Source organism: Aythya ferina (genome assembly GCF_964211825.1).
Source record: "Aythya ferina genome assembly, chromosome: 20".
Lineage (NCBI taxonomy): Eukaryota > Metazoa > Chordata > Aves > Anseriformes > Anatidae > Aythya > Aythya ferina.
Window position 1 is genome coordinate 11,568,625 of NC_140318.1, and position 18,347 is coordinate 11,586,971.

General features: G+C 57.7%; 1 protein-coding gene across 2 annotated transcripts in view; it reads left to right on the plus strand.

The window, feature by feature from the left end:
* NPDC1 (neural proliferation, differentiation and control 1) overlaps positions 1 to 17,556 on the plus strand; it is a 29,766-nt gene extending 12,210 nt beyond the window's left edge. The window contains exons 2-9 of one of the 2 annotated variants that reach the window (XM_084494548.1): positions 4,693 to 4,836; positions 13,013 to 13,120; positions 13,433 to 13,609; positions 13,756 to 13,822; positions 14,326 to 14,410; positions 14,560 to 14,639; positions 14,765 to 14,861; positions 15,652 to 17,556. In XM_084494548.1, the coding sequence (XP_084350674.1) occupies positions 4,693 to 4,836; positions 13,013 to 13,120; positions 13,433 to 13,609; positions 13,756 to 13,822; positions 14,326 to 14,410; positions 14,560 to 14,639; positions 14,765 to 14,861; positions 15,652 to 15,729 (836 nt within the window). In that variant the 3' untranslated portion in view covers positions 15,730 to 17,556. The remainder of the gene's footprint in view (positions 1 to 4,692; positions 4,837 to 13,012; positions 13,121 to 13,432; positions 13,610 to 13,755; positions 13,823 to 14,325; positions 14,411 to 14,559; positions 14,640 to 14,764; positions 14,862 to 15,651) is intronic. The other variant, XM_084494549.1, reaches the window with a different exon arrangement.
* Positions 17,557 to 18,347: the final 791 nt, after the last annotated feature.

Below are 18,347 nucleotides of genomic sequence, written 5' to 3' on the forward strand. Positions count from 1 at the left end.
GGGCCCATCTCTGCCCTGGCCTTTGCACCTTGTCACTGGGCCTGGAGCTGACACATCTGGAGGGGGACACAGCTCCAGGAGCCCATCTCGATGTCTGCAAGGCTGGCACAGGCAGCCATCAGCTGGCACAGATCCTGCGTCCTCTCCCACCTGTGGCTGCCCAGCCCTGCAGGGCTGTCACTTGACTGTGGCTCGGGGGACAGCCTGTGCCAGACCTCTGCACCTGCCTGTCTGGAGAGGACAAAACTCAAACAAGCTGAAAGCCCTGAGGCAAGCCACTCATGGAGGCATGCAGGCTGGGGAAGCCCAGTGCTGTGGTGGTGTTGCTTGAACAAACCCACCAAACAAGGAGGCAGGCAAGTGCTTTAAGCTGCAAGTTGATTTATTTGCAGCCTCCAGCATGGACCAGCGGAGCAGGGTTGGGAGCAGTGTTAGCCTCTGCATTGACAGGGATGGGAGCTCCTGTGCCATTTCTCCCCCTTTTGCATGGACAAACCAGTGCTGCTGTGGGAACCAGCACTTGGTGGTCTGCGGCACGGAGCAGCAGGGCTGCCCACCCCCTTGCTCAGGGCCAGCTCAGCCATCAGAGCGGGTTGCAGAGGTGACTCTGGGAGAAAAGCCCTGACTGGTGCCAGCTCACAGCAACATTGCTGGGAACACTGATGAGGGAGGCAGGTTGTGAGCAGACTCAGAGCAGCTGCCACGTCACCTGGCTGGGGGAGGAGGAGGAGGAGTGACCTGCTGAGAACTTGCTGGGCTGTGTTTGCAGAGGCACTGGCAGTTTTCCAGCAGGAAGCAGCTGCCTCCTGGCCTCTGACAGGTCTCTAGGGGCTGTATCAAAGTAGTCCCCATCCCTGGCAGGTGAGCAGCACCCCCGGCAGCCCAGCCAGGCAGTGACAAGGCCACGGGTTGCATTTCCCAGATGTGACCATCCCAGCACAGTGGCTCCTGCAGGATGTGAAGAGAAGGCAGCTATGCTGCTCTGGTGGCAGCAAAGACCTGCCCCCTGTCCCCAGGGAGTCCCAGTCTCTCCCCTTGCAGTGTCGCCATGACTCAGCTTGGTCATGGTAGGCCACAGGGTGGGAGCTGTTGCCTGCTGGGGGCTTCACTTTGCTTCTGTGCAGGGCCGGATCCTTCTCCCTCCTCACCTGTGGCCCTAGGGTGGCTTTGCTCCTGGCAGGAGGCAGGCAAGAGCCCCCCTGACCACACAGCTGCCATAGCTGATGCACTAGTGCATGCATTGCATGCTCACGTTGCTGGCATTGCCACTGGGGCTGGGGCCCCATTAGCCCGGGAGGTTGGGTGTCACCTGTGTACAGTGTGAGTGCTCATACCAGCCTTCAGTGCTAATTAATTTCCCTCTTACGTTAACTTTTATCTGCTGGACTTAAACACCAAGAGAACTTCCTGTGTTCCATTGTCACCCGGATGTCCTCCTTGATTTATTTTTTTCATATTTGTGTTTTGGCACAAATCTCAAAAAACATTTTATTCGGGGCTGTAAGTGTCAGCAGCTCAGCACCTCTTCAGACCAGCCTGAGGTGGACAGTGCGGCAGGTGCGCTGCTTGCCCTGGGGCTGGTGGCAGCGGGTGCCCCAGGATGGTTCTCCCCACGTAGAAGCTGGAGGCTCTGACATGGGTCCTTAGGGCTTGGGAGAGCTGTGCTGAGCTTACCAGCCCGGATAATGTATTGGTGTGAGTGTATGTCTGTGCTTGTGTGTGTGTGTGTGTGTACACAGCTCTCAGACCAGCGTTTCCTCCCATGCACAGGGCCAGTCCCATAGGCTCTTAGCTAATGTTCACCCTGATGTTTGTTTTTCCACACTGGCTGTGTCAGCTTACTTGGCCCTCCTGCACAGGCTGGCAGCAGGGCTGTCCTTAGGCTCAGCTCCTGCGTGTGCCTCTGTCTATGGGGAGCCACGGAGCCTTCCCCAGCATGGCAGGCACCTTGTCCCAGCCCAAAGCCCAGTGTCAGGTGCTGCCTTTGCTCACGCTGCACTGAGCTAGAGGCAGATCTGCCTCTCACTGCTCTGTCTGCACAGGAGGCTTGGATGGAGCATCCCCCACCCCCAGACCTCCTCAGCACATCTGGGCATGGTGTTCTGGGCCATGCTTTGGGTACTGTTTTATGGTACGCTCCTCTTGCGTGTCTGGCAGCTGGCCTGTACCATCCTGCAGGCTAGGCTGCATGGCTGTGCAGTGTCCATGACAGGGGGTGCTGTGGATTTGGGAAAGTGCTGTGGCCAGGCGAGCTGCAGCAATTTGCAGTCCCTGTACCCTGGGGCCAGCCTGGACCTCACCTCCCCACCCCATCCTGGGCTCTGAGCCTGAGGCCAAGGTGTGACCATGGGGACATGCCAAGTCTGTTACTGCGGTGCACACAGGAAGCGCGTGCTGTATGTGTGCATGCTTTAGGCTGCCAGCATGGGCATCTGCCTCAGGGTCCACGTGCAGGGGGACCCACAGGCTCAGCCAGTGCAGGTTGTCACAGAGTGCTGCAGAGGGTCCTATCCTGGCAGTTCACCCTGCAACAGGAGGTGCGCCCCATCATCTGTCTGCTGGTGCACAGGGCAGGGTTTCAGAGGGCTCATGGGGCCCCAGAGCTGTCACAGCAGAACAGGGACCCCAATCCCCAACAGTGTGCCCACATGGCAATATCTGCTCACTAACCAGTGATTGATTAAACATCGGGAGCTTAATTAGATCAGTGCCTGTCTGTCTCACTCCTAATCCCAACCCGTGACAGCTGCACAGGCACAGCTCGTTCCTCAAACAAAGATAACAACCTTTTATATATTGCAGGCTGAGTTTTATTTAACTGGTTGCTGGGCACTGGCTGAGGATGCCAGGACCATGGCTTCCAATTGGCCTTGTGGGAAACAGTCACCTGAATTTCAGGCTGGGTGTCACCCTGCAGGGATGTGGGGTGTCCTCATCCCCGAGGCTGCTGGCTCTGCTGCCCTGAAACCTCCTGCACTTAAGCTGCTGATTTTTTTTTTTATTTTTTTTTGGTGTGTGATTTTAAGTCGAATGTGGCCTTGAGAGGGAGGTCAGGGCAGGCAAGCAGCAGACAGGCCAAGTCCAGCTCCTGTGCTTAAAGACCCAATTATTTTTCCATTGCACGTTAATTCACCTCACAAGTGCTCTGCATGGCCAAGCCCTGTGCTGAGTCTGGAGGGGCCAGCTGCAGGCACAGGGGTCCCTGTGACCCAGAACCCCGCTCTGTGCCTGTGCCTAGCAGCTGGGGCAAGCTGTTCGCTGCTGCCTTCTCACAGAGGTGTGCCTTCTGAAACTTTTGATTCCCCTGTTGCTTTCTGTCCTTAGTTTTTTCAGTCTGGCTGTTGCTTTCTTCTGTTAATGAAGAAATTATCAAGCTCTGGAAGCAGCTATGACTTGCTTCTCATGCTCCTAATGCTTTTAAACTATCTGCATTAAGTGCCTCCAGCCTCTTCCCAGCCGTGGCGTGCAGGAGCATACCCTGAGCAAATCACACCAGATTGCTGCTGTGCACACGGCGCTGGGCTTCAGTGGATCAGGCTGCTGTCCTAATGGGGCCTCATTGGAGATGTTGAGAAAACACCGCCTGCACAATAAACCATTGCAGCAAAGGCAGCTCTGCTGTCCTTCGTTAAATTGAGATGGCAGCTCTGCCAGCCTGAGAGCGATTAGTGCGATGCCCCACAGGGTGTGGAGGGGGCAACAGGTGGCCAGTGCAGGGCCATAGCAGCCATCACTGCCATGCCGCTGCACTCTCTGTACCAGCAAGGTAACCACACAGCCCCACGGCGAGGACACTTTGGGTGACATCACACCTGGCGCCTCTCTCCCGCTGGGGGGCAGAGACGCTGTTGGTGGCCCTCGAGTGATGCAGGCACAGGTAGCTCTGGCACCTTTATCCTGTGTCAGAGTCCTCTGCTGCGCTGTGCCTGGGTGCAGCAGTGGCTGCCCTGTGCTCGTCCTGGGCATGCTGCAGGGATAGGGACGCAAAGGAAAGCCCCAGAAGCTGGTGTTCCCCTTCTCGTGGGGTACTCCTGAAGTCAGCACCCTGCTGCTCCAGGGCTGACCTGGCACTGCCATCCCCACAAGCAGGCAGGGGACACATTCCCTAGCATGGCCCTGGCAGCTGGGTGCTTTTGGGGATGCAAGGGATGACAGGAATGGCTCCCAAAGCGTGGGATGGTGCTGGGAGCCTGACTCATAACCAGGCTGGGGGGCAGCTGGGCCTGGCCCTTCTCCCGCAGGGCCCTATGGAAAGCTGGGGCACTGGGGGGAAACGGCGGGGTCACCTCCACAGCGGTGGTACCCAGGAGCAGTGGCAGGGTGCCCCCTGCTGCTCTGAGCCAGCTGGGGACTCGGTGCCTTTCTGAGCCAGGCATCCATCTCTGTGGGGCCAACCTCTCTGTGTCTACACAGTGCCTCACGGGTGGGCACATCTGGGCATGGCGAGGTGAAGAGCAGGGCTAGGCCAGCTGCACTGCCCCCATCCCACTGTGCCTGGTGTACACTGAGCAGAACCTGCCCAGTTCTGCCTCGATGCCAGCTTGCATTGATCATTAGAACACATGCTTAATTGCTGTGGTTTGTGAAGGCAGCAGTGCTGGTCAGGGACAGCTTGCGAGCCAACTAGGTGCCTGGCCCAAGGGCACCTCCAACCCCTCTGCTCTGCCTGATGTGTGTCTTCCTGTCCTGCAGCAGAGCCATGTCCCCGGAGCCTGGACTGCACCCTGCAGCGACGGGAGTTCTGCCCACCAGGCTCAGGTGCCTGCGGCCCCTGCCTGCCCCAGTTCCTGGAGGATGACAAGGGACGATGTGTCCAGAAGAAGCTCTCACTCAGCGGTACGTCCATACGCCCGTCCTGCAACCCCTGCCTGCCTCTGCCTGCCCTATGGACACCCACCCCGTGCCCTGGTGGGGGGCAAGTTCCCATGTTCCTGCCTGTGGCCCCAGCCCTGGGACTGCATCTGTTGGCCTGTGACCCCACCTGACCCCTGCTGCCCATCATCTGACACCCCCACTGCATTGCAGCCATGTCCCTGCCAGCACCTGGGCAGCCTCAGCTCTGCTGTGTTGCCCCAAGCCCCACCTTGCCTCAGGTGCAGGGTGGTTTTGGAGCTGGCAGCAAGTGTGCAGAGCACTGCCCTCCCCTCCACACCTTCCTCCAGCCACTCAGGCCTACAGTGGCTGGGCTGGCAGCAGCACAAATGGCAGTGCTGGAAACTACAGCTGCTGCAGGGCCCTGCCAGGACCCATGGGTGCCACCTGAGGGCCCAGGGGCAGAAGGGGCCTGGGTGGACACAGGGATGCTCCCGTGCTGCCTGTGCTGGGTGGGGGCTCTTTGGAGGAGCAGAGGTGGTGGCACAGAGGCCCAGGCCATGCAGCAGCAGAGTAGTGGCTCTGGGTGCACAGAGCCTTGTGCAGACCTGATGCAAGCAGGTGCCCACAGCTAGAACCACCATGTCACCCAATCCAGAGCTGATCTGTGCTGGCATTTGGGTTTTAAATACCTGGTTCACCTTGGTTTGTAACACTGTCCTGATAACACTGGCCTGTGGTTCAGGCCCCTGTGTGCCATAAGCACTGAGTGTGGTAAGGCTTCCCCAGCCTGGCCTGGGCTCTTTAGTGCTGCAGCTCATGGTAGCTCATGGCAGAGTTCACCTTTGCTCTTTCCTGTGCTGCTTTGACCCTCCCCATTCTGCTCCATCCCTGCCTCTCCATTTGCATGCAGAGTCAGCAAGGGAGACCATTCTTCACAGAGCAGCTGTCATAGTGAGATGGAGACAAGGATCTGCTTCGGGCTGCCATCTCTTCTGATGACGTTTTAACAGCCTGGCATTCGCATGTGGAAGCTTTGAGTCAATAGCATGAAGTCTGCTGGGTGAGAGCCCTGTCCAGCTGTGCGCAGGGCACTGCAGGCTGCAGGGTGCCTTGTCCCCCTGCTCCTTTTGGGAGAGACCATGGGGCTGTGGCACAGCCTGAGTTGCTCTGCAGAGGGCAGAGATGATGACAGCATCCCCAGGGAGCAGGAACCTGTGGTTGCCCAATCCCAGTGCCATTCAGCACTGTGCTGTGGCACATGGAGGTGCTCCCAGCGTGGCTGCATGCAGCACTCTGCCCAACATGCCCACGGCACAGAGACACCCATCTTCCCGCACAGCCTGTGCAGGTGGAGCCAGGTATGTGAGTTGTCTAGGGTGACCTTTGACTCTGTGTGGTTTGGAAAGCTTCAAGCTTCTGTTCTGTCCCCACCACTGCCCCCAAGGCTTTTTTTGCAGATTCAATATCCAGGCAAAATAAAGCTCTAACTACATCTCCAACCAATTATTTTTGCTTTTACTAAAATCAAGCAGCCTCTTTGTGTTGGGAAGGAGCCAGGACCTGGCAGTGCCCACGCATACTGCTTGCTTGGAGGTGTCACTGGGGATGATCTGGGTATGTGACTGGGGCTTCTGCACTGCTATGGCACTGCCACATGGCATGTTTTGGCTTTTGTGTGCCAGATGCTTTTGCACAGGCCCTCGTGCACCTGGTGCATGTGTGAGTGCAGTTTGGTGGGTGGCAGTGCTCCCCAACCAGAGCTGGACCCCTGCGCATGGAAAGCACTGCTGGAAATGCAGCTGGGAACAATACAGAGGAAGGAAGGGCAACTTTCTCAGAGCATCACTGGGTACCAGCATCCTGCTGTGCAGCCGCAGTTACCTGCCAGGCACTTTGGGTGCCTGTGGTTGCCCTGTGGACAGGTCCCTGGAGCCACAGGTGTGACACAGAAACTTCCTGGGAAATGCAGGGTGGAGACAGAGCCACACTGAAGCAACTGTTGTGCAACAGAACTGTCATGCTGCTGTAGTCAGGGGCAAGAGTGTTCCCTGCAAACCAGTGTGTTCCTCCAACCACCCCTTTTCACTTGCTTTTCACTCCTTCAGCCCCCAAACCTTCTTGCTAAAGGGTTGTAGGCTTTTCAATGGCCAGCAGAGCCCAGGGTCTCTCCTGGCACCCAGCTGCTGTACTTGGTGGCACCCTGCAGCACTGGCCCAAGGGGTTGGGGCATGGTGTTGGCATGCAACACAACATCCCTGCTGGCACAGCACAACAGCGTGTGACACAGCCCTTCATAGCAGTCCCAGGGACAGGGAAGCACCCAAAATCTTCTGGGCAGCTTGTCACATCCTGGGACAGACCACAGCAGTGGTGCCAGGCTGCGCAGGAGACAGGCAAGCAGGTGGGGAGGATGAGTGCTCATGCACCTCCTAAGTCAGAGCCATCTATGTCAGTGTTTGTGTTTCAAGCAGTACCATGAAATATTCAGGGGAGCGAGCCTCCAGTGAATGGCCCCAGATTTGTGGAAGGCTGAGCAGGTGGTCACATGGGCTCCCTTGGGGAGATGGGGAGGGCCAGGGGTCCTGGTTGTCCCACAAGTGCAGGGACCGTGCCACTGCTGGCTTGCTCCGTGCCTTGGCAGGGCCCAATACATGGGGCTGAGCTGCAGCAGGACCCAGAGCCAGCTCCCCCAAATCCATGCTGCCTTGTGGAGGGATGGGGTCATCCAGGGAGATGGTTTGAGTTCTGGTTGTTGTGCATTGAGCACCTTTGGGATCCTGCTGTAGTGCTGTTAAGGCAGTGAGACCTGTGTGGACATGAAGGCTGTGGGGACCTGGCAGGTGGCAGCACCCAGCCATTGCAGGGCAAGTCCTCCAGGGCAGCATTCAAGCACAGGGCTCCTGGCACAGGTTTCTGCTCCCTGCCCCTAGCCCATGGCTCATCTGTCTTTATCTGCAGATATCTTCCCCAGCCCATGCTTCCTGCATGCAGACATGCAGGGGGCAATCCTTCCTACCTCCTGCATCAACCTCCTGGTAGAAAGATCACCCCTTAAATTAGAGGGAAGAAAACCAAAGCAAAGTGGTCCTGGCTCTGTGCTGCCTTTTGGCTGTCAGTCAGAGGGCATGGACTGTGCTGAAACACAAGTGCTTGTGAGAAGGTGCTGGCATGAGGTCTGGGCTTGGTGCTCAGCAGCAAGCAGGTGTCCGACAGACAGATAGGTATTCCACACAAAGACTCTGCTTCCAGGGGTGCCGAACGGCTCTCCTAGCGGGCTGAGGTTTGTTCTGTAAAGTCTTGGGAGTGAATTTCCCTCTAGGAAGGGCTGCACATGTGCCTACATCTCCATAGCAACCCTGCTCTGTGCCAGCATTGGTAAAGAGATGCAGGGCTGCAGCAGCATCCTTTCCTTGGCGGTAAACATGTAGGTGCCTCTGCTGGCCTTGCTGCCAGCATTGTTCCAGCTGCAGTTTAAAGCAACACCACCAACTTCTGGCTCCCACTTCAGCCCTTTGCAGCAGGCCAGCCTGGCATTGCAGCAAAGGTGTGGAAGAAAACTATTACCCTCCCAAATCCTCTTTTAGCATTCAGGGGACCAGCAGCATCCCGAAGCACCTTTTGTAGAGTGGGTGGCAGGGAGGCACCAATTCTTCTGTGGCTGCTTTTGCATCCTGGGCACTGACCCTCCATCTCCATCTGGCAGCAAGCAGCAGCTCCCAGCTCTCTCAGTACAGCCAGGAGATTCTGCAAGGATGCAGAGGAGCTGTGATATCTGCATTGTGGAGGGGAAGATACAATGCCAGCTTGGAAACAGGGTGGTTGCCATGTCTCAAGGATGCCTAAACCTTTAAAAGGGCTGCCCACGCAGTGTGGGCAGCCCCTTTAAATGGTTAGGCATCCTTGAGACACTTGCGACTGCCAGTGACGCTGATCCTGGGATCCCAGCTGCTGCGGTGCTCGCTGCAGCACCATTCCCATGATTGGCTGCAGCTCCCAGCAGAAGTGTGGGCAGGAGCCAGGGTTCTTCTCCCTGGCGCACCCACTCATGCACACAGGCAGCCAGGCCGGCACTGAGAGCAGCAGTGTGTGCTGCTGGCTTGGCTTTTCAGGGCAAGACGCGCTGCTTTGGGTCTCAAGTGGATAATGCACGTGAGCCGCGTGTTCCTCCCATTGGTGATGGCATGCATGGGCGTTCTGGTGTACCCAGCGCAGCACCAGCACAGAGGTGAGATGGGGTGCACTGGACTCTCTGTGGAGCATCCTGCAGCAGACTGCCTGCAGACTGCCTTCTCCTCACTGGCGCTCCCTGCTCCAAGGTCACCTCGGGGTTGTGATGGGATCTGAGTCCCCAGATGATTGCCAGTGCACTGTGGGAAGAGCAGGGCTGAATCCATGTGCCGTTTGAACATGCTGCGGTGGGTTTGTGTTGAGGGTTGCAAGACGCGGCTTGTACTGTCAGGTCCCTGCTGCTGCGTGCTGCTGCTCAACCCCACCAGCACAGAGCCTGCAGCAGGGCAGGGTCTGGCAGAGATGGGGCTGAGCCCATCCAGGCTGGGGGAAGCGCTTTGGGAAGAGGGGAAGGGGGGATGCCAGCCCCACTTGCTGCACTGCCCTGCACTTGGGAAGGCATCTGCTTACCTGGAGCAAGATGGTGTGAATAAGTGGATTTGTAAAAATTTTATGACTTCCCATGGGGGCTGGGATGTTTACACTGTCAATGCCAGGTTTCCTCCACCTGGAGCAGAAGACTGCACATGTCCCTTCATGCTCTCTGCTGTACCCAGACCCTACATGGTGAGACCCCTGCACACTGCAGAGTCATGCACAGGAGACCACGGGCAGGGAGCGCCCCAGGCTGGGGTTGTCAGCACTGCGTGCCAGCCTGGCTGGGCCTGCCTGCAGGCAGGTGCTGGCAGCCCCCATCAGAGGGCACCCACACCCCATGCATGCCTAGGGCTTGCCTGGTGTGCACCCTGTGCCTGGGTGCGTGCTGCATGTCTGCTGCCTGCCCAGCGTGCCCACTCTGCTTCGTTGAGGGAACTCAAGGTATTGGCTCGCAGGACAGCCTGCTCATGGGATGGCAAGTATCTCCTTGGAATGACAGCAACATCGTGGCGTACCTGGTTGCCCTCCTCTGTGGGTGCTGCTTTCAGCTGCTGGCACAGGTGCTAGGGACAGCTGTGGCCATCCTTCTCTCTGATGACCCCCCATGCATCTCCCTGGCCTCTCTGTTTCCACCCCTGGGCTTCAGCAAGGCTCAGTCCTCAGTTTCAGCAAACTCTACCAGAGACTGCCCTGCATCCCAGCCCCCTGAACTTCCACACATAGGGCAGCCCCCAGGTTTGCCTTCACCCTCATACAGGGTTGTCCCAAATTGTGGTTCAGGGCCACTGCACGGCACCAGCTGTGGGCAGGGCTGAAGGTGGGGTCTCTGAAGCCCTACATGGGGTCTCCCCAAAGCTGCCAATGCAGCAGGGCAGGTTTGGGACTACAGCTCCATCACCTGGGGAGCAGCTGCTGGTCTGGGGCTTCACTGCAGCAGTTCTACTGCTCTCAGTGCCCAGTGGGATCCTTCGTCAGTGCCATGCTGCTGCTTGCCATGCCCTGTAAATGCTGCAGACATGGTTATCACTGGGGAAAATCTCTGCTGCTATTAAAATTAAATGCTTTTAAAATTTAATGGCCAAAAATGAAAAAGTCTGTATTCATTTCAAACCAAGTGAAATAGGGGTATGGGGATTTTTAGCAGCTGAAAGGGAACTTAGAAATAAAACTGGTTAATGCAGGTGAGTCACCTGACCTGGAATCTCCTAGCAAATCTGAAAATGAGCAAATGGCAAATCTGCTTTAATGATTTTAGTGCCACTTTAAACATTGGAAAGGGTTTGAGCGCTGTGTCCCAGAGCACCTCAGGAGCTGCTTTCTTCCCTTTCTGTATGGTTCTTCCAGCATTTTGTTGTTTTTTTCTTTTTAGCGTCTGCCCAAGGCAAAGGGTATCACAGCACAACTATGACATGGGCTGCACACCCCGTTACCAGAGGGACAAATAACAGCCCAGATTCCCTAAGCCTGAAGGTGACCACAGGTCTGCATAGGCAGGGCCATTCCCTGGAGTCCCTTGGCACAGCTGATGTTGGAATGGAAACAGTCCTTGTCCTAAATGTGGCAGAGAGCCCACACAGGGCTGTCCCTGCTGGGCACAGGGCTGCCCCCATGGTATGCAGGGGCTGTCCGGCTTGGCCCCTTCCTGGCAGGGAAGCCTGGCCACATGTCAGCACCTTGGCACTGCAATGCTAACCTCTTCATCCTGGCACTGGTGGCACAAACCCAAACCTCATGCTGTTGCCTTCACAGCTTGTGCTACTTTGCAAAATGCCTTGGCAGTGGAAATCTGGGTGTACGAGCCAGGCAAAATGGGCATGTGCAATGCTCCAGCTGCAGCATCCCTTGATGGGGACAGGGACTGGGCCCTGGGCTGGGAGGTTCCTGGGGAGCTGGGGTGGAGGGATTCAGGGAGATCAGTGGCTCTTCATACTAATTTTGGAGCCTTCTGCATGCACGTTTAAAGCAGGTGCTGAGATACCTGGCAAAGCACATGATTCCAGAAAGCAACCGAAGTGAGGTTCCACGTATGACGGCGAGTGCTAGCACAGGCAGGATGAGGGCTTTGCCTCCCTTGGCTGAGCACAGGTTAAATGGGTCATGTTGGTGCAGAGACACAACCTCCCTGTTCTGACGTGCACCAGCCCTGGCCATGGTTTCATTTCCTGTGGGTTAAGGTTGTCTGACCCGTGGTGTCTCTGTTTAAAACTGATTTTTGGCTTGAGCAGACAGACAGCAGCTCTGAGTCACAGGGGTAGGCGGGGGCGGCAGAGGGGTCTTTGTGACTGGCTGAGAGGGAATCAGTGTTTATTTCCAAACGCTCAAAGCGATGACAAATTCCAGAGGAGCTGTAATTGTTATAACCTTGAATTATCCAGGAACCAAACTGCCTGCACCATGTCGCCTTTGTATGTCTTGGTTTACCCTCCAGGGTTTCCCACTGGGGACAGCCTGAATGCAGCAACTGAGAGGCAGAGGCAGCAGGAACAGGGATGTCTTCTAGCTTTGAAGTTGAGTTTAATCCTGTTAAAAGCCATATGCGTGAGCATACGTTCTGCCTGGCACTGCAAGCATGGGGTGGTGGTTCCCCTCCTGCTCTGCCAGTCTGTGTTATCACCCTGCACGTGGGCACCCCCAGGCTGGCAGGGACCTGCCTGTGCCCCATGCTGCAGGTGGCACACTGCTCATGGCTCGGGTCCTCACCAAGTCAGGTTAACATAGCTGAGGGCTGCCCCACCATGAAATCCCCACCAAGGCCTTGGGGATACCTAGTGGTTCCCGCTGCACAGGGCGTGGGGCTGGGGGAGGAACTGGCCACTACCCCATTGCTCATGGGACTGGAGAAGCCTGTGGCAGTCAGGAAGCAGAGCACAACACTTGCCTGGGCAGGGGCTGAGTGACCTGTGAGCCCCGTGGAGGTGAAGAGGAGCTCAGCCCTATGCAACACAAAGCCGCAGCAGCAGGGGTCTGCATGCACGGTCCCAGCCTCCCCCAGCCACTAGCCCTCTGGATGAGTCCAAGACCCCTGATGTGTACAGGAAAGTTTGGGACTGGGGCCAGCATTCAGGTGTGTCTTCACTGGCCTTGAATTGGCAGTTCTGGGCCTGCAGCTGTTCTGAGATTTGCCCCTGTCAGAGCTGTCCCTCACACCCCACAGCAGAGGAACAGCTTCCAGGTGCCTCTCGCAGTCTGGCTTGTGTCCCTGTGCTCTGCGCTGTGATGGAGTGGGACACATGGTAGCTCCTGAGCAGCACATGCTGGTGGCTGACTGCTCCTGCGGGACCTCACAGGGACCACGGGCTCCTCCATTAAGGTGGTTGTGGCTGTGGTTGGTTGCTCCCTGACATGCAGCCTCTGGAGTTTGTGGCATGAAAACTTTACAAAGAGTGGTTAGGAGCTTTCTCAGCTTTGGGACCATCAGTGTGTCAGAGAGCTACATTGGACTGGGGATGGACTCTAAATAGCAATGTGAGCCCCTTCTCAGGCGGATGCTCGATGTGGTCTCTGGGCTGGGCCCTCATCCTGCATAACAGGAGTGACTCCATGGCTCTTGTCCCAGGGCATCCATTTCACACACATGTCTCTCTTGGTGTAGGGAGGACGTCTGTTCCCAGCTTAGAGGAAGAAATTGATTTTCTGGCAGACGTGCTGGCCAGGCAGGACGCTACTCGACCCCATGCACTACAGGATGGCAAGCCCAGGAGTAAGTGCTACTTCCAGTCAGTAGAGTCCTGCTCAGAACTGGGGAGCTCATGGGGCAGGAAATCACACCCAAGTTTCCTGCCAGTCCCTGGCTGACCGGGACAGAACAACAGTGCCAGCCTGGAGCCACCAGGCGCTGCACAGCCCTGCTTTTGGAGGAGGCTGCTGTTCCTCCCCATGCAGGGATGTCCCCTGCTTGCCCAGTTCCTGGCCCTGAGTGACTTGGGCCAGGCCTTCCCTAGCTGCATCCCTCTCAGGCATGCATCTGGGCACCAGGCATGCTGCTCTGCTCACACCCAGCTTTGTCCCATAGCCACCCCAGCCACCACTGGGAGACAGCGAGTGCCCAGCAGGTTGAGAGAGGAGCTTCTGCGGAGGGGCCCAGCTGGCAGCAAGGCAGCTGCCACCCTCTCCACCTCTACCAGCACTGCAGCAACGAAGTATCCTGTGGAGGCATCCCCCATCCCTTCGAATGACGACGTGGTGCTTGGTAAGGCCCACAAGACAGATGTGGGAGGTCTCACACCCTCACCTGGGAAACATAGGCTGGCAGTGGCCACGCTGGTTCTGCACTGCTCTGGGCAATGCAGGGTGGGCGCTGCACAGCTGGGGCTCACCCCATTGTCCCCTCCACAGGGCTGATCGTGGTGTGCACAGTGGCTGGGATCTCTGCTCTGATTGTGGCTGCAGTCTGCTGGTGCAGGTAAGCACAAACCTGCTGGTGCTGACAAGTCCTTCAGTGTCCTTGTTCCTGGGAAGCTTGTTTCCCCTGTTCTCCAGGGCGTGGGGAAGTCTTGGAGTAAAGGTAACAGCTGTCCATGCTGGTCCCACTGCAGACATGCCACTGCCCATCTCCACCAGGGTCTGTGCTGGAGGGCAATGGTGGGACACCCCCACGCCAGGCATAGACCATGACTCCTGAGAGCGCTGGTACATGCTGTGAGCATCACTTTGGTACTGGGTGCTGACTCCCGTGGCGTATTGGTGGCTCATCTCCAGCTCCCTGTGTACCCATGGCCTGCAGGATGGAGGTGGCTGTGACCAGGTCCCCACACAGTGGCAGAGCCACCTGGCCTAAGTGTGCAGCCGGTCACAGGTACCATCACAGAGAACAGGGATCTGTGTGGGAGGGCTGGGGCCCCCAGGAGGACCACTGGCTCCCCTCTGCGAGTTACTCCTGACATTGCTGTCCTCTCCCATCGCCAGGCTGCAGAAGGAGGTCAGGCTGGCACAGAAAGCAGACTACTCAGCAGAGAGAACGGCCAGCCCTCTCCCCTATGACAAGATCTCGGTAAGGTGCCCACCTCCCTTCCTGCAGGGATTTTGGTGCTTGGGCCAGGCATATGTCCCCCCACGTGGCAGAGCCCCCCCAAGGTAGCTGCCGTAGGCCTGGGACTCTCCAGAGCCCTGCCCTCACAGCTGCCATCACTCTCTCTGCAGCCTGGGGACAAGACGCTGGCTCAGAGTGCCCAGATGTACCACTACCAGCACCAAAAGCAGCAGATGCTCTCCATGGAGAAGTAAGCAACCTTTACCTGGAAACAAAGATGTAGCAGCTCCAGAGCTGCCACAGCTGTGCCACAGGCTGAGGATCCCAATAGCCTGTGATGAGGACATGTGGTCTCTCTGCAACCTCTCTCCACAGGCATAAAGAGGAGCCCAAGGTGCCAGACTCAGCATCATCCGATGAGGAGAACGAGGATGGAGACTTCACTGTGTACGAGTGCCCTGGGCTGGCTCCGGTAAGGTGGGCACGGGATGGCTGGGGCACCTGTGAGCTCTGCAGGGTGTGCTGGGGGGACCCTGTGCCTGTGGGGTGGGCTCAATCAGATGCCCAGGATGTGTGGCTCATCACAAAGAGCCTTTTAAACTTGTCCTTCATCAGCCCCTGAAATGGTCTAGTCCCTCTGCCTTCTCCCTGTCTCCCAGTCAGCTCCCAACAGGCCACCAGACTCCAACAGGCAGGAACAGGGCTCCCCAAGAAGGGGCAGGGACTGGGACGTGGGGATAGCCTGCTGCACTGGGATATGGGCACGCGAAGGGGTGGCTCATCCTGTTGGTTTGTGACCTCTCAGACCCAGAGGGGGCATTTCTGACCCTGCAGCTCGAAGGGGACCCTGGGGAAGGGCAGCTCCTAACAGCCCTGGGTACAAAGAGCACAAAGAGGCCCCGAAGGAGCCTTTCACATGGTAATGGCTGCGGAGCCCGGCCATCAGGGCCCAGATTAAGGGTCATCATTACATCTTTACAGGCCCATTAAGGGGCAGTTGATGGCAGTCTGGGCAATGAACCCCATTCCTGCCAGCCAGGTTGCTGGACATTGTGGTATGGGTTTCTGGGCCCAGCACCTCACCCCACCGCTGTTCAGGATTGGCCAGAGGATTCCAGCTGGGGGGCCAAGGCCTCCCACCCTCGGGTGCTGCTGTGCTGTGCCCTGGGGCTGGGGTCCAAGCCCGGCCCCATGGGATGGGGAGGCTCAGCCCCACAGCACGGCCCTGACCTTCTGCTTTTCCCCTCCATCCCACTCTGCAGACTGGAGAAATGGAAGTGAGGAACCCGCTGTTTGACGACTCATCCCTACACCCCCCAAACCCCAAGTTGCACCAGTAACATCCCCCCCTCCCCACACCCAAGCTCGCTATGGACTGTGTGCGGAACGGCATGGCCCAGGCGCCACAGGGCGCCCATGCTGGGCCGAGGGGCACAGGTCCCTCTGCCAGACTGTTCGACGCCTGCCCAATAAACACCCACTAACAGCTATGGGAGGGGGGGGTCGCCCCCGTTTCCAGTGTCCTTGTCCTCTTTGCCGATGTGATCGCGTCCCTGCCATCTGTTCGCTGCTCCAGCTCCGGGGAACGCACCAGCCCTGCAGGGCGCCCAAGGGCAATCAGTGCCAGTGACGTCGGGGCCATGGCGCTTCCTCTGTGTTGTGCTTTGAGGAGGGCTAAGGGCTGTTTCCCAATGCAGCTGGGGACGATCAGAGTGGGATTTGGGGAGCAGGCTCAGGGCTGACAGTGTTGAAGATGCCTGGACAGCCCAGAGGAGTGGGTGCTGCCAGTCAGCTGCAGCTGGGGCCAAACTGCTGAAAGCCCCTCCAGGAGGGACTGAAACTTTCCTAGGAGTTGATGGCATCTCTGGCAGCTTCAGCGCTGACTGGCACCAGGACCTGCTCAGTCCCCTCCTCCCCAGCCATGTTAGCAAAAGGCAGGAGCAGGAGGGATCTCAGGCAGGTTGTAGGCATTGCTCCCCGCAGTGCTCCTTCAGCCGCCACAGAGGCCACACTGTGGTGCCTGGCCAGGAGGAGGGGGTCTGCCTGGGTCCCTGGGCCAGCACTGTCCCCTCTTTGGGGCTGGTCCTTAGAGGCCCTGGGATGCAGGCCCTGGCAGTCCTGGTGCCACTGCACACCCTAACCCCCCTCCCAGCAAGGTGACAGGGCCTGAGGGACCCCATGCCCGGGCTGTGCCCACTGGAGATGGAGGATTCCCTAGAGGCCCTTGCTCCTTGCTGGAATCTCACCCCAGGCATCAATGCAGTGAACAATCAGAAGGGGTTAAGTATTTTGGTTTTAAACCTGTGTAGCTGTGGAGGAGGAAGGAGAGAGAAGGGCAGGAACACAGACGGCCAGGAGCAGTAAGCAAGTCACAGTGTCTTTCCTGCACTGCTTCCCCAAGCCACACAGAGCCTTTGGAGTGAGAACAGTCGGGCAAGCATAGCTTTGCCCAGTGCAGAGCAAGAGCAGCCAAAATGCTCCCTCCACATGCCAGCATTTCCCCTGGCCCCTGCCCTTGTCCAAACCCACACCCTTGCCCAGTGGAGCCCATGTCCTTAGCAGCATCCCCACACCCCCTGGCCCATTGCTCTCTCCAGACATCCCATCATGGCAGAGGACAGTCTCCTCCAGTCCATCTTAGGGTCCAGGGCCCCATCTGAACCCTCTGCCCATGTCTGTATGTCTGGGTGGAGCATGCAGGAGAGGGATGAGTTGTGCTCTTGCCAGTTGCTGCAAGCACATCCTTGCTCAGAGCCTGATGCTCCAAGTCCCAGAGCGTCCCTGCTGCACTGGCCACAAGCCCTCTAGCACAGGGCTTGGGATGAGTTTGCAGATGTTTTCATGTCTAGCCCCTGGTGTGGACCATCATAGCCACCGATGACCTGCTGCACAAGGGAAGCCTGTTGCAAGTGCAGGAGCTGTTGCCAGCGCAGCTACCCCCCAGCAGGTATGGCATGGCAGAGACAGTGGTGTGGCCCTGTGTTAGCATGGTGGAGGTGCAGGGTTGTCTCCCCACAGGGCTCAATGGCAGCAGTCATCACTGCACAGATCCTTTCTCTTCGCCGTGCTGTTACATGCGGGTTGCTGCCCCTCTCCCCAAGACCATTGTTGTTGTATGGATTGTAGTTATTTTAAAAGGAAATTTTATTAAACAACCATGTTTGAGACCCATGTGAGTGTGTGCTGTGGGGCTAGGCGGGCTGTGCCCTGCTGCAACTTTGCTCTGTTGCAGGTGCTTGGATGTGGGTCCTGTGCTGGGACCTTTGTGTGTGGGGGGGTCTCCTCTGGGGAGGAGGGGATGCCAGGGGCAGGGAGGGCAGCTGCCATTCCCCCATCCCAAAACCTTCCCTGAGAGAGCAAGAGTAACTGCCTGCCCTCTTGCTCTAACAGCAGAACTTTCGGGGAGCCAACTCTCTGGACCATGCCCAGGGATTTTCCTAGACCCAGCAAGAACCATTTTACTTTCTTGCTTCTCAGATGTATGTGTTTGCCAGAACATCCACTCCATTGGGACAGATTTCCCTGGAGAGGTGTTGAGTGGAAGCCCCCAGCTGTGTCTGCCTGCACCCAGCCCTAAATCACCCAGGGCAAACCCTCCCATCCTGATAATCTCTCACCCCCCAGGGCCGGGCCCTTCGCACCTCAGTGGGGCTGGCAGATAAGGGCTATCGGTGCTCCCTCCCACCAGCCATTGTGTAGCCATAGGAGCTCCCAGCCCTTTGATCACGCCAGCCCCCTCACACTGATAGAATCTTGTCTCCTCCGGGTTTCGGTGCTGCAGGGTCGGGTGCTATTGTGCAGCCCTGGGCGGGTCACTCCCTGACTCATCACTGAACCACCAGTACTGTCAGGGTGCTTTGCTCGTGCCTGCTCATGGCTGTCCTGGCCACCCCATGGCTGGGGACCTGGCCAAGCATTACCCACATCCTGCCACCATGCCAGGCTCCCCAAACTTGCT